General features: G+C 54.0%; 1 protein-coding gene across 7 annotated transcripts in view; it reads left to right on the top strand.

Annotated features, from left to right (window-relative positions):
- HM13 (histocompatibility minor 13) overlaps nucleotides 1–13,866 on the top strand; it is a 38,981-nt gene extending 25,115 nt beyond the window's left edge. For 4 of the 7 annotated variants that reach the window (XR_003591258.3, XR_003591259.3, XR_006055672.2 and 1 more), the window contains 6 exons: nucleotides 589–672; nucleotides 3,885–3,921; nucleotides 6,176–6,278; nucleotides 10,362–10,447; nucleotides 12,366–12,568; nucleotides 13,423–13,537. Coding sequence is in view for 3 of the 7 variants with exons in the window: in XM_027977049.2 (XP_027832850.1) it covers nucleotides 589–672; nucleotides 3,885–3,921; nucleotides 6,176–6,278; nucleotides 10,362–10,447; nucleotides 12,366–12,512; nucleotides 13,423–13,522 (557 nt within the window). In the remaining 4 variants the exon portion in view is untranslated. Of the gene's footprint in view, nucleotides 1–588; nucleotides 673–3,884; nucleotides 3,922–6,175; nucleotides 6,279–10,361; nucleotides 10,448–12,365; nucleotides 12,569–13,422 lie in introns of all 7 variants that reach the window. The other 3 variants (XM_027977047.2, XM_027977048.2, XM_027977049.2) reach the window with 2 other exon arrangements.
- The last annotated feature ends 530 nt before the right edge of the window (nucleotides 13,867–14,396 follow it).

A 14,396-nucleotide genomic window follows, 5' to 3' on the forward strand; every position in this document is an offset into this window, starting at 1 on the left:
CAGTTACAGCTGCCCCTTGCCATAGCTGGACATACAGGGAGGCATTTTCCTCAATCTGTATTTATCCAAACAAGTTGGCCAGCAGGATTTCTGAGTAAGGGGCTGTATGTAAGGGATTTGTAGGTAGGTAGCCTCCTCATCATCAACAGATACAGAAAGCCTGTAGCCCAAGCTCTTCCTTCTTCAGAACAAGGGTCTGTCCACACCTCCTGTGGTGAGATGGAAAGCCTGTTAGATGCCAGCACCATGTGGGCTCTTTCATCTTTTATATGCTAGGCTTTGGGGTCAGTCCCACTTAACCAAAGAGTTCTGGCTATTAAGAGGCATTGAAGTTGTAAGACATGTGAGTTACAGCTCAGTAAAGGCATTAAACCTTGAGCCTAGATAATTCTAGATTCTTCCTGCTCTAACTAGCTGTGATTCCAGATGGACACACCGCCCTTGAGCCCGTCACCATCCTCTCGACTCCCCATTCCCGTCCTCCCACCCAGCAATGCAGGTGTGTAAGTGCCATACACCAGAGGTGGAGGCTAGGAGTGCATGAGCTGGGCTCTCACCAACTCCTCACATCCCTGCCTCCCCCTCCAGTGGTGTTTCCCCAGGACCTGCTGGAGAAGGGCCTGGAAGCGGACAACTTTGCCATGCTGGGACTCGGAGACATCGTCATTCCAGGTGACGGGGCCAGGGCAGGGGCCAAAGTGCAGGGGGTGGAGAGGGATTCCATGGAGAAGGAAACACAGCCTTTCTCACCAGGAGAGGGAAGAAGGAGGGGTTAGGCTGTGCGATTCCCCCATCACCACCTGCCCAGGGTTTGGTGAAGGGGGTCCACCTCAGCACACACGGAGCACCAATATGGGCTGGACCTCGGAGGGATGCTGGTGAGCAGGACTGCCTTCATGGAGCTTGGCTGGGTGAACAGACATTACTCAAGAGCTGTAGAAATAAATGTATATGACAGATTGAAATATAAGCACATTCAATGGCAGTCTTAAAGGAAACTGACCCCCTCACACTGCGCGTACACACACCCTTCCCAGCGTTTACAGGCGACACAGGTGTGCTAGAACTGCCAGTCTCCTTGGCCCCCCTCTCCCCAGTGCGGGGAGGACACCAGGGAGAGCACGCCCTGTGTGTGGACACGGGCTGCATAGCTGTGCTCCTGTGTCTGCTGTTTTAGCAGAGGGACCAGTGGCCTGCACCTGCCTGACCACACAGCCTGGCCTCTGAGTCCACTGTGTGTGTGTGGGGGCTGGTCAGGACGCCTGTGGATATGGGCACAGGTGCGCCTGTGTATGGGCCCGAGCATGGGCACACATCCTGCGGGCCTGCAGCCCAAACTGCCGGTCAGGAAACTCTGGGCAAAGTTGAGCTGCCTCTCTCAGGGCAGCTGAAATGGCTGAGACTTGGATGCCGTGTGCCTACAAGACCTAGGCCCGGTGACAGGGGTGCTGCACACCCAAAGGGCTTTCTTACTCCCTAGTCACAGAGGCTCAGAGTCAGAGGGTTAGAAGCACTCCTGGTGTTTGCTTAAAAGAAGAAAGCTTGGAACAAATTAAAAGCCAGTTTGTTTTCCAGTGTAGGAAGTAATAGCCATCCTGCTAGTGAGCAGGAGTGTACAGGCACTTCTGTGTGACAATTTCCTTTTGTGGTACGTGTGGTGGTGAAGCAGAGGCTTTCTCTCTCATAGCAGTGAGCAACCTGAGGCTCAGAAGTGAAGGGACTTAACATAAATTCACACACTAGCCAGCAAGAGGGCCAGGACTTAGACCAAGTCTGCTGCTGCTGCTGCTGCTGCTAAGTCGCTTCAGTCGTGTCCGACTCTCTGCGACCCCATCGATGGCGGGCCACCAGGCTCCCCCGTCCCTGGGATTCTCCAGGCAAGAATACTGGAGTGGGTTGCCATTTCCTTCTCCAATGCATGAAAGTGAAAAGTGAAAATGAAGTTGCTCAGTCGTGTCCATCTCTTAGCGACCCCATGGACTGCAGCCCACCAGGCTCCCCCTGTCCATGGGATTTTCCAGGCAAGAGTACTGGAGTGGGGTGCCATTGCCTTCTCCACAGACCAGGTCTATCTGACTGCAAAGAAAGGTGACATTGTCAAAACTGCTTTTATGACAGTAACAACAATAGTAAGATCATAATCCCAGAGCCATCATTTGTCAAGCACCTGTTGTTTGCCAAGCAGTATGCTCATTGTTTTTTCATATATTATCTTTGCTACCTTTAGCAGCCCGATGAGGTAGAGAGTATTTCCATTTTGCTGATGAAGAAACTGAGGTTAAGAGAGACTTGCCTAAGAGGTCATGGTCTTGAATCCAGGTGTTCCCATAGCTTGTGGTGCTGGGAGGCAGGGAAGAAGCCCCATCAGAGATGAAGAAATGCATTTGGTTGGCCCTTCAGAGCGTGGTCTGTCCCAGGCACCCACAGACTTCCCCAAGTGTCCTTGTTGGGTGGTTCTGGGCTCCAGGCCTGCACAGGACATCTCTGCATATCCACAAATCCCTGTGTGTACCGGAAGTCTTCCAACAGTCACAGTTGGTATGAGTTATTGCATCCTCTCAGAGCCTCAGGGATAATCTTGAAGGAAGAATAGGTTGCGGGGTGTTATTTTAAGGATCAAATGCAGTATTATGAGTAGAAGAAGCTCTTGGGAGCTCTGACCCATGGATTAGTTGAAGAGTAGTTATAGAATTCAGCTGCCAGGGGCCACCAAATTCCTAGTTTTGTTTCCAGAAAGGCAGCATTTGTCTGTTCTCACCACCCACCAGCTCCCAGCTGTAGTCTTCGCTGGGGACTAAATCATTTTTTTCTTTGAAATGAATCACATGTTGCCAGTCAGTGCTTCTCATCAACATAGAATGTTTGGTTCCTAAGAGCTTGCTCTCAACCAAATGAGGTTCAGCCCTGCTGTGTCTGAGCCCAAAGACAAGTCAGGGAGAGACACAGGGATGGCCGTGTGTGGGCAACATACAGAGGCTAGACTGGGTGGCTGTGTCTCAGGGACTCAGGTTTCTGGGGATGACTAGGCCAGATTTCAGAATGCAAATAGGAGTGCAGTGGGTGGACAGAGTTCACTGTCCCCACCTGAGCTCCTGCAGAGCCTCCTAGTGTCTGCTTCTGTGCTCTCCCACCAACCAATCAACTGCCACAGGGGTCTTTTTCAAAATCTTTTATGTTATTCTCCCACTTGGAACACTTCCAGAAGTGTCCCCTTACTCCTAGAATAAAGACCCAACTCCTCTCCCCCACGGGGCCCTGCATTGCAGATCCAGCCCCCAGCATCTCCTACTCTGGGCTGCAGCCTGTCCTGCCACACCTCCTGAGCTCTGTTTCCTCAAGACCTTTGCACATGCTCTTCCCTCTCCCTGGCAAGTGTCACTTTCTCAAAAAGGCCCTCTTTCCTCCCCAGCCACCACCCCCAGCCTGGGTCTCATCCCATGATAGACCTTCCCATGACACAGGAGCACCCTTTCACAGTTACAGTCTCGCACTGGTCTTTGTTAATGTTTGATCAGCATGCCCCGCCCCCAGGTTTTGCTCCCCACTGTATTGCCTACAGCACCTAGTGCTTAGGCCTCCTGTAAATGTTCGGTTGCACCCAGGGTGGTACAACAGATGGTGCTGTGAAGTGCCCGTCAGTGTGGTCCCAGGCCAGAGCAGTCTACCTGGAACAGTTCTGCCACTTAGTCCTCTTCCAGTGAGGGTCCCCCATTGTTCCAGGTGGACTGAAGGTAGAGAAACAGGATTTCTGCTGAGAGTTGGCAGTCTCAGCCACACTGTGTCCCCAATAATTGCTCTGTGGCTGAGAACAGCAGGCTGGGGACCCAGTTGTCAGTTGTATGCTTCTTCCCTATCTCCATCTAACCCTGGTTTTCTCCCCACAGGAATCTTCATTGCCTTGTTGCTGCGTTTCGACATCAGGTAAGCCACTTAGGAACCCTAGTCCTCAAGTTCCACAAGTGAGGCCCTCCCCCACCCAGGCAGGAGGTTCTGTGGGGTTCCTCAGTTTGGAGGAGCCCAAAGAGGGTAACTCAGGTCACAGACCCTCCACCCAACAGCAGCCAGAACAGTTCTGATTTTATCTGCATTGTACATTCTGAGGTTCTAAGTGCCCAGAGAGCCTGGAGAGGGTGGGGAAGGTTTGACTCATAGGCTGAGATGGAATCCCAGAAGGTCCTGGTGGCACCCATAGTGCTTTCTCACTGAGTGGTCTTGGCAAGGAAACTGACCTTTCCAGGCAAGGTTCTCATCCTGAAGTTGGTGGTCGCTCCTGCCTGGGGCTGACGGGGACAGTGTGGAGGGAATGCTGAGACCAACTGGCCTTGGTGGCTCCTGGGACATCCAGCAGCAGGTGCAGTCCTCATTGCCACCGACTCATCAGCCACGGGTCAGGTCACCGTATCCCAGCTGCTCTCACTGCTACCCACCCTCTCCTTACTCAGACATTCTTCAGTCCCTTGTAGCACAAGGGAGAGGGAAGGGGGCCAAGCTGAGCCACCACTTGAAACTCAGAAAAGGTCGCACCTTTTCAGGTGGGTGACGGCACCTGGGCAAAGCTGGGCCTGCCCCCAGCAGGTGGCGCTGTCTTCCTAGAGGAGGGCTTTCTGTGTGTATATGCTTAATTTTGAGCTGGTTTATGGACTATTTCTTAATCTCCTTAAGTCCAGTAGTTGCAAAAACAGTAATAATGTTGAAAGTGGTAGTGAGAAGCCCATTGCCAGCATCATGGAAATCCAGGCTTCATGCAGATCTGAGCTTTCCTCCGCTCACATCGCTCGGGGTGGTTTGGGTGGGGCCACTGGGGAGCCTTTGGAAGAGACCTGGCCGGTCTCTAAGGAGAAACACATCTGTGCTGGCTGCTCCACGGCTAGGTTTTCAGAGGTGATACAAAGAGAAACCTATAGGAGTCTCCAGGCCATTTGCTAGAGAACCAGGTTCAGCTGGCAGCACCCTCCAAGGAAGAATCCTTGTCCTACAGGTCCTTGGGAGCTTGTTGCAGAATCTGTGCACCGTTCCCAAAGGGAGTCTCTTGTACTCCAGGCTGCACAGCAGGACTGTTCTCAGTGGACTGTGGCTCCCAGCTCAGAAGCCGCCAGGGCAAAGGGAAAGGAGTCAGTCCCCCTTCATTCCACAGATGCTGCTAGACACACACAAAGGTCCTGAGCTGGCATTGTGAAAGGGCGTCAAGTGATGGTAATGCCAGGATGCTTGTGGGTCAGTTCTTCTGAAGCTGATCTTAGGTGAATTGCCCAGGAAGCCACTGGCATTTTATCCTTGTAATCAGCATCTTTTTAGTATCCATGATGGGTTCCTGAACTATTAGCTCCACTGCACTTAAAAGTAAGAACTTAGCTTTACAGTTTCTGTATCTGTGTTCCTCAAAACATGAGCCCCAAACCAGCAAGGATCTACTCTTTAGCACAAGGAACTGTACTTAATACTTTGTAATCACTTATAAGAGAATAAAGAATATATGTATATCTGAATCACAGTGTTACACACCTGAAACTAACATGATATTATAAATCAACTACACATTTTTAAAAAGCCAAAAATAAAGATAAAATATAAAGCACACACATACACACAAATACCAAAATGCAGATCCCCATACCTATTAGATTAGACTCCCTGGGAACTAGGCCTAGCACTCTGTTCTGTTTTGGGGGATTTTTTGGTGTTGGGTTTTTTTTTGGTTTTTTTTTTTTTTGGACCATGCTGCTCAGCTTGTGAGATCTCAGTTCCTTGACCAGGGGTTAAACCCAGGCCATGGCATTGAAAGCCTGGAATCCTAACCGCTAGGCCGCCACAAAACTCCCACACAGCTCTTTATTTTTTAACATGCTGTCCAGGTGATTTTTATGCTGACCTGAGCTTTATAGCCACTGTTCTCGGTTATAGCATTTGATACTTCAGCAGCCATCAGGGAGATGGCGCTTGGCATTCCTGTTTTGCAGATGATTAAGCTGAGGCTGAGAGAAGGAAAGTGATTGGTCCAGAGATGCTTAGATGGGGCAGAACCAGAGTGCACGCCCATCTCGACACCCCCCAGCCCATCACCTCAGCCCCACACGGATCCCGGGGTCTCCCCAGCTCCTCTCCTAAGAGGGCATGTGGCTCTGCAGTGCTCGTGTCTCACCTTCCTCCTCTCTCTCTCCCCATGCTGTCGCTGAAGCTTGAAGAAGAACACCCACACCTACTTCTACACCAGCTTTGCAGCCTACATCTTCGGCCTGGGCCTCACCATTTTCATCATGCACATCTTCAAGCATGCCCAGGTGAGCGTGACTGTCCTCGGTGTTCAGGGCATGCTTTCACTGCAGGTGACCAGGACTCCCGTGTCACACGTGCAGGCGACCCAGTGGTGCAGAGCAGCCGTGTCTGTGATTCTCTTGGGCTTTCACCCATAGCTGGTGCAAGATGACAGCCGGCTTCAGGTAGCACATGCACGCTAGTGGTGAGGAGGGGGAGGAGGAAGGCTGCCAGCCGAGCCTGTGACCTTCAAGGAAGGCAAAACCTTTCTCAGAGCCCTCTCAGCAGATTTTTGCCCACATCTGGGCCAGATCAGTGTTGCATGGCCCCAGCTGTGGCTTCTCAGCCTCGGTAGTGGTGGCAGACAGAAGAACGGAATCGGGTGGGTGTTTGTTGCGGTCTCAGCCCATTGCCTGCCCCCCAGGCAAGTGATAGGATGTCAGGATCTCCCTTCCATCACTCCCCAAGCCAGCCAGGCTCTGCCTTCTCCTAGATGGGTGCTGAGCTGCCAAGTGGACCAGGCTGGGAGCTGTCACTGTGGCTTGAAGAGGAGTCGGGGAGGGGAAAGCCGGCAGACAGGGCTGCTCTCTGCTGGAAATCAGAGCACTTCCTTTGTGCCAGGCTCTGCTTGGTATGCTTCGTGAGGGTTCTGTGAACAGATGAGGAACTGCAGTTCAGGTGCTCTGTGGAAAGTGTGATGGGAGCCAGGATTCAAACCTGTGTCACATGAAGAACAAGCCCAGATTATGAACCCCTAGCCATGGGAAAGGCCGTGTGGAATGGAATCTAAGAGAGCCCTGGTGGGAATTCAGGCTCTACTGTCTGAAGTTACACTTAGGATTCCTCATTGATTCATGAAAGCAGAAAATGAGGATAAATAATAGTAGCCACCTTGGGGTTGTTTGAGGGTGAAATGAGTTAATGTAAGTGAAGTGCTCAGAGCTACGTCTGACCCAATTGGTATTGCTGTGCTCCCTCCATCCTCCCCCACTCCTCCTCCCTTTCTCCCTTCCCTGGGCACCGGCCACAGAGAAGCCACCTTTGAGTTAATCACAAAAGCTGCTGACCCAGTTAGTCTGTTAGTTTGCCAGGCACTGTGCTAAACCCTTTCGCTCATTAACTCATTGAGTCCTTACAGACACTGAAATTGATACTAACACTATACAGAAAGTGTATACACTATACAGAAAGTCCTTATCAGTAGCGAAACCAAGAACCAGTGAGGAAGCCCTTCTCATTCACATCTGCTCCAGATGACCTCAGGAGCTGTGCAAGCTGCGAGGGACATGCACTTGGCAAGGAAGGGCCTTGCACTTGGGCCTCCTCTTGGGAGGTGTCTTCAGCTGTCAGCCCCAGCAGATTCCAAGCCCAGAGCTATCCCCTAGGTGGCCACCAGATGGCAGGCTTGCCTTCTGCCTTAGACTCAGAGAAGGCTCCATTGGGAGCTCTCACACAGGCTGGGGGCAGAGGTGAGAGAGGTGGTCCTCTACGTGAGAAAAAAGGAGCCTTCCCTACGTGACACAGCAAGTCAAGCTGGGCCTTGGCTGGAGCCCTAGACTCCTGACCACAAGCTGACCCTACTGCCTAGCAGCAGCCCACCTATTCTCCCTGATCATCCGCATGGGTATCTCCCTGAAAATCTTTGAGGTGAGATCTGGACCCAAGGGGAACCTGTTCTTTGAGCTCCTCCTCCCTCACCAAGACATAGGCAGTCCCTATGCCAGCAGTTCCCTAGGGAGGGGGTCACCTCTGCCTATGTGTTTTTTAACCTCTATCAAAAATGTACTCCAAGCCAGGACTAGCAACCTCCAAGAAAGGTCCTTAATGATGATCAGGTGCCCTCACTGTACAGACGGAGAGGGAAGCCCAGACAGGAAAACGGCCTATCTGTGGTCACAGAGCGAAGCCGAGGCCCGATGGAGACCCAGGAGTCCTGACCCCCAGCTCGCTGTCCCAGGCTGTACATCCCATCCTCTCCTTAGCACTGACTTTCTTTGGAGAGGTTCCCTGGTGCCTTGAGAGGAAGGAAAAGACTAGGTTTGTATCCCTCTGATACTAAGCAAACACTTCTTCCCAAAGGAGCACCTTAATTGCTGTTGGCTCTTAGGTGAGGCAGACCTTGGTGGGGCCAAACATCTACCCAGCTTCCGCCCAGGAAGCCCTCTATTTTGCCCAGCCTGGCCTTGATGAAGAAAAGACACAGACTTGGTGACAGGGAATCCGTGTCTGTATCCTGACCAACTGTGTGATTTAGGGCAGATCCTTTTTCCTCCTCTGATCCTCAATTTCATCATCTCTTAAGTGTTCTACTTTTCAGAAATTAAATTTTATTAAGTTTGTTTTATTTCATTAAGTTTTGCTTTGCCTTCATTCTTTTCCTCCTCCTTTGGGGATTCCTGGTTTGAAAACTTGCATTGTTTATTTCTAGTCTTTCTCATAAGTGCATTTAGAGTTACAAACTTTTCCCTGAGTACTGCTTTGGCTGCCCCTCTTTTGTCCTGATGCAGGCTTTTGTGCTTTCTGCCGTTCCTGGCCCAAAGCCGATCTCATAGCAAAGACTTGATGCAGGGGAGGAAGCTCAGCTGCCTGAGTTTAAATCCCAACTCAGCCACTTACACACCCTGTGTGACTGCAGGCAGGTCATTTCCCTCTGATGAACCTCAGTAGCATCACCTGTAAAACTCAGATCCAAATGCTCAGGGTGTAATTAGGTTCAAGGATAATCTGTGTGAAGTGGGATAGTTCACAGCCCATCTATGGCAAGAGTCTGAAAATGGTCTGATGGCCAGCCTCTGGGGACTTTGGAGCCCTCTCCTCTAGCCAGGGGCTGGCTTGGCTTTAGGAATGAGGCTTTGCTTTAGGAACGATGTCTCCTTCACCCTCACCCAAGTCATCTCCAGGACACCCTCTGAATTTTGTGAGGGAGCCATTGGCTTAGTATTCACCAGGCCCTCTTCTGAGTACTAGGAAGACAGCAGTGAACAAGACAGCTGTGGGGCCTGCCCTCGCAGAGTTAACAGCCTAACAGGAGAGAATCTCCAGCCTGTAACGGCCCAGGGATGTTTCATTCCAAGTTGCTGGAGAATGCCGTGAAGAATTGCAGGGGGTCCTGAGAGTGCAGCAAGAGGGCCTGACTCAATGCGGGCCACAGAAGTGACTGCTGAGCTGAAGTCTGAAGGAGAAGGAAAGTAGGCACAGTCGGGAAGAACATCCTAGAAACGGCACGTGCCGTGATCCTGTGGCTGCAGGTGACAAAGAGGACCGAAACGAGACCAACGTGGCCAGGGCAGGGCAGGGCGGGTGAGGCTGGAGAGGGAGACAGGTCACATCTCCTGGGGACGTCAAGCACTGGGAGCAGTAGGGGCCGTGGAGGGCTGAGCAGTGGGGTGAGGTCCAGCTTTCAGACACTGTAAGCAGCAGAATGGCTTGGAGTCTGGGGGTACCCAAGTTCAACCCCCAGTTCACCACTTGGGCTCTCCAGGGCCTGAGCTGCCCACTCCCCACTCCCAAAGCATGAGCCTTCCATTTGTACACAAGGAGGACGGTCATGGTATGGAGGTGGGCTGAAGTACTCGCCAGAGCCTGTGTTCAGGGCACAGAGGAGGTTCTCTGGAACAGTGCCGGCCGGTGTAATTGTCCTGTCCTCCAAACCCAGCTTCACCAGGAGTCTCCTCACAGGCTCTGGGCCTGACCAGCTGGGTGACCTTGATCCCAGGACACAGCAGGTGCTCCATCCATAGCAGCTATGTCATCATCGTTGTCATTATAACAGCATCTCCTAGAGTGTCGTTAAAAGTGCAGACTTCCCACCCCAGATCTAGGCAGTCAGGATCTCTGGGAGTAGGACCAACTCACCAGGAACCTGGTGTCCTGGGCAGTTGGGATGCTGCCAGCCAGACTCCAGGGCACCCTGAAAGCCCTGCGTACTTGAGTTTCTTTGGGCTTGCTGCTTCTCCCAGGGAAGTCAGGAGCCCCAGTGCAGGCACAGCCACGGACTCGGTTCGTGAACCTGTCCCTCAGTCACACCCAGAGGAGAGTTGGGGTGATGGGCCCGGCCCTGAGCAGGTGCCCTGCCCAGCATTGCCTCACCAGCCTTTGTCCTCTCACAGCCTGCCCTCCTGTACCTGGTCCCTGCATGTATCGGCTTTCCTGTCCTGGTGGCACTGGCCAAGGGAGAAGTGACCGAAATGTTCAGGTAAGAGGGCCGCAGAGCAGGGGTCTGCCTAGCACTGCAGGCAGTTGGCGGAGCCTGTGGGGGCTGTGGGTACGTGCCTCCAGGGAACACTGTTCACGCAACCAGCCTTGCCCTTTGCACCAGCACGTGGGTGCCCGTGGGCACCAGCAGAACCCTTCCGTGGGCCAGTAGCCAGGGGTGGGAACAGCCTTGGGGCTTTCAAGGCAGCCCCCACACCAGATGCCACCTGAGTCATGAAAGGGGACTGGCTGGTGTAGACTCCCCACCGCAGGCCGCCCCACTGTCAGGAGCCCTGGGTTCCCATCTCAACCCTGCCGCCATATGACTTCAGGCAGGTCTTTCCCGCCCCCGGCCTCAGTGTCCACACGTGAGTGATACAGGGGACTCTAGTGTGATGGAAATGCTCAGTTAGAACTCCAGCGTCAGTCTATGTCCAGTTGCCGCTGTGGCTGTAACCCAGAGCCGGCTGCTTTCTCTCCGTCTTAGTCACACACATACCCCTTCTCTGTGGCCGTCCGCACACCTGCCACACCCGTGATCAGCCCCACCCTGACCCCCAGGCCTGCGTGACTCCGACAGGTGTCTACACCCCAGCAGCACTAGCCCCACCCGCCAGGGACCCAGAAATAGCTGCCAGCTGCAGCTGAAGCTGCCCACTCGGGGACCTTCCACCAGCTCCACCTGCCTGGCCTCCAGGTTGTCCCTCGAGTGCCTGCCAGAGCTTTCTGTGCACCTGGCTGCCTGTAGGGGAGCCTGTGACTCAACCCTCCCCCGTACCTGCTCTTGCCCTCCCTGTCCTGCCTCAGAGCCCCAGGCTCCCAACCTGCCTGCCCAGGGCTCCTGACCTGGCAAAGCCCTGTGGACTCTGAGGAAAGGCCGGGGGTGAGCCAGGGGGCAGATCTGGGGGCAGGAATGGGACCTGAGCCCTGAGCTCAGTCCCTACCCTCACCCTCAGCTCTCAGCTAGTCTCAGCCCCCGGCGCCTACTTGGGGTGACCTCCCTAGCCAGGACAGAGGGTGCCCGCCTTCACCCACTTGGTGCTTGGTTTCTGTAAAAGTTTGCCCACATGGGTGCCCCCCCTTTCTGCCCCCCACCTCCCAGGAGGTTTTTAGATTGAGGTGAAAAAGCAAATAGTCTCTCTTCTCTTCTGCCCATCTCTCTCCCTAATTCTCCACCTTATCTTTGGTTTTACTTTTCCCTTTAGTGGCACTCTTCCTTTTTTTAGTCATTTACTTTTTAAATGATAACACATTCACGTGGTTCAAAATTCCATATCAGGAGAGGGACAACCAACCCCCTCATACCCCAGCCACCCACGAAGCCAACCCCGTCCCTGGACATGCAGAGAGATCTCTGCACCTGAAAGCACGTATGTGTGTACACATTCTCACGCAGGTGGTGGCATTCTTGGAGCATTCTGCGTCCTGATTTTTCGCACAAGGGTGTGTCTGAGAGATGTTTCCACAACAGCAGAACATCTGCGTGTGTGCTCAGTCGCTCAGTCGTGTCCGACACTGTGCGACCCCGTGGACTGTAGCCCTCCAGGCTTCTCTGACCATGGGACTCTCCAGGCAAGAATGCTGGAGTGGGTTGCCGTTCCCTTCTCCAGGGATCTTCCCAACCGGGAACCCACGTCTCCTGCATTGGCAGGCAGGTTCTTACCACTAGCGCCACCTAGGACACATACATAAACATCTAGGGCATCCTTATTCTTTTGCAGAGTGTATTCCTATATAGGTGCATCTTTTCTTTTTTATCCTCCAAGTAACACCGGCTTCTTTCCACAGAGTTCGAAAGTGCAGAGATAGATAAAGTAAGACCCACTTCTGCCCCCTGCTCCCTGGAAGAGAAATCTCTGTCCTCCTTAGTCTTTTCCTCTCCATCTCTTTTTTTCTGTCTCTGTCTGTCTCTCACACAGCTACGAGTCCTCAGCGGAAATCCTGCCTCACACCCCGAGGCTCACCCACTTCCCCACAGTCTCGGGCTCCCCAGCCAGCCTGGCGGACTCCATGCAGCAGAAGCTAGCTGGCCCTCGCCGCCGGCGCCCGCAGAATCCCAGCGCCATGTAAAACCCAGCGGGTGCCTACCTGCCCACTTCCCCCCACTGCCCCGGGGCCCAAGGTAGGGCAGACACCCCCGCTCCAGTGTACGGGGCAGGGAGCATGGCTGGGGCAGGCAGCAAGAGGCAGCTCCACCACCACCAGGCAGCCACAGTGCCCAGCCGAGGGGCGGGGGAGCAGGGCCCCAGAACCCCAGCGGCCTCACCAGTCCTGTGGGGCTCACCTGAGAGTGGGGGTCAGCAGCCCTGGTCACACAGCCGTGGACACTGTTACCACTCTGTATATATATAACCTGGGGCAAGCGTATAACCTTCACTTTCCCCTTTCGGAACCTCTCTTTGTTCAAATAAAAGTGGGCACATACCTGCCTCACGGGGTTGATGCGGTGAGGAAATGTGAGCATTATCTTTGGCATGAACTCACTTGCTCAGTGAATGGAGCCCAAAGGAACAGCTAAGCCAGGGTGTCTGCCTGCGAGAGTGGCACCTTGCCACTTCTCAGTAGAGCAGCCCCCCTGCCCGCCCGCCTGCGCCCCTGGGGCTGAGCTTTTTGACTCCTGTTATGTGCCCTAGGAGGCAGCCATTCGTCCTGTAGCCTCATCCTGGCTGCCCCTATTTTCCCCACTCTTTCCCCAGTGGAAGGTCCAAGAAGCTTAAAATGGGTCTGCACAAGCCCAACCTCTCCTCCATTTGCCGCTGCCCTTGCCACCTCTTGGCACTACCAGGCACAGAGAAAGTGGAACCAGCAGCCAGTCTGAGAAGGGCGCACGGCGGGGCCAGGCCAAGTCCTGGAAGGTGCTGGGCCAAGGATATGTGTGCCCAGGGTTTTCCTGCGATGGTGGGAGGTGGGCACAAAGATTCTGCCCTTCCCTCCTCTAAGTGTGCCATCCTTGCTCTGTCTTGTTTTTCTGGCCAGTTATGAGGAGTCAAATCCTAAGGACCCAGCAGCAGTGACAGAAACCAGAGAGGGAACAGAGGCCGCCGCATCAAAGGGGCTGGAGAAGAAGGAGAAGTGACGGAGCTGGTGTCGACCCTGCAAGGGCCAGGCCCCCGGGCGGGCTGGCCGCACACTGGCCTGCACAGCGCGGCCCTGCCGCTGGGGCAGCCAGCTCCCAGAGAGGGGCAGGGGCAGCAGGCTCCCTCCAGTGGGGCCTCCGGGGCCTGGTTCCCTCTCCCCCTTCTCCGGCCCTCCTCTGCTCCTCCCCATCTCCTGCCTGTAAAGGAAGCCCCCAACTGTCCCCACCCCCCCAACCCCTGGGTGCCAGGTGGGAAAAGTGGGTCTGATTTTTAGACTTTTGTATTGTGGACTGACTTTGCCTCACATTAAAAACTCATCCCATTGCCTGGGCAGGCCACTGCACTTCGAGAAAGTTCTCACCCAATACCTTAGAGTGGGTTTACTACTTCTCACCCTCCCACCCAGAGACTTTCATGTAAGCCCCTTCCTGGGGACGGTGGACTGTCACAACCTGCAGTGAGGCCCTGACCTTCCGGCCCCTCCATCCTGGATGCCTACTCCTGGATGCCCACCCAGTGTGTGGCTAGTGTGCCAGCTTAGCACCCCCAGATGCCCTCTGACCAGCAGAGGGGGCCCTCGAGCCCTGTCCCCAGCCATCCAGTTCTCCTGCCACGCTCCTCCCAGTACTTGGGGGCAGCGACGGTGTCAGACAGGTACTGCCTGCATCACCTTCTGGAGGAAAGGTCTGTGGGGAAGAGGCTGTGGTACCAAAAGGCTGGCCTGACTCAGCAAAAGGGCCATTATCTATGAAGCCAGGGAAGCAGCAGGGCCACGTGGGCCCCAGGAAAGAGTGGATTTTATTCCCAGGCTGGCAGAAGCCATCCTGCATGGTTTCAGCATTCACATGGCTTCAGCTGCGGAGCACTGGGACT

Source organism: Ovis aries, chromosome 13 (assembly GCF_016772045.2).
Source record: "Ovis aries strain OAR_USU_Benz2616 breed Rambouillet chromosome 13, ARS-UI_Ramb_v3.0, whole genome shotgun sequence".
Lineage (NCBI taxonomy): Eukaryota > Metazoa > Chordata > Mammalia > Artiodactyla > Bovidae > Ovis > Ovis aries.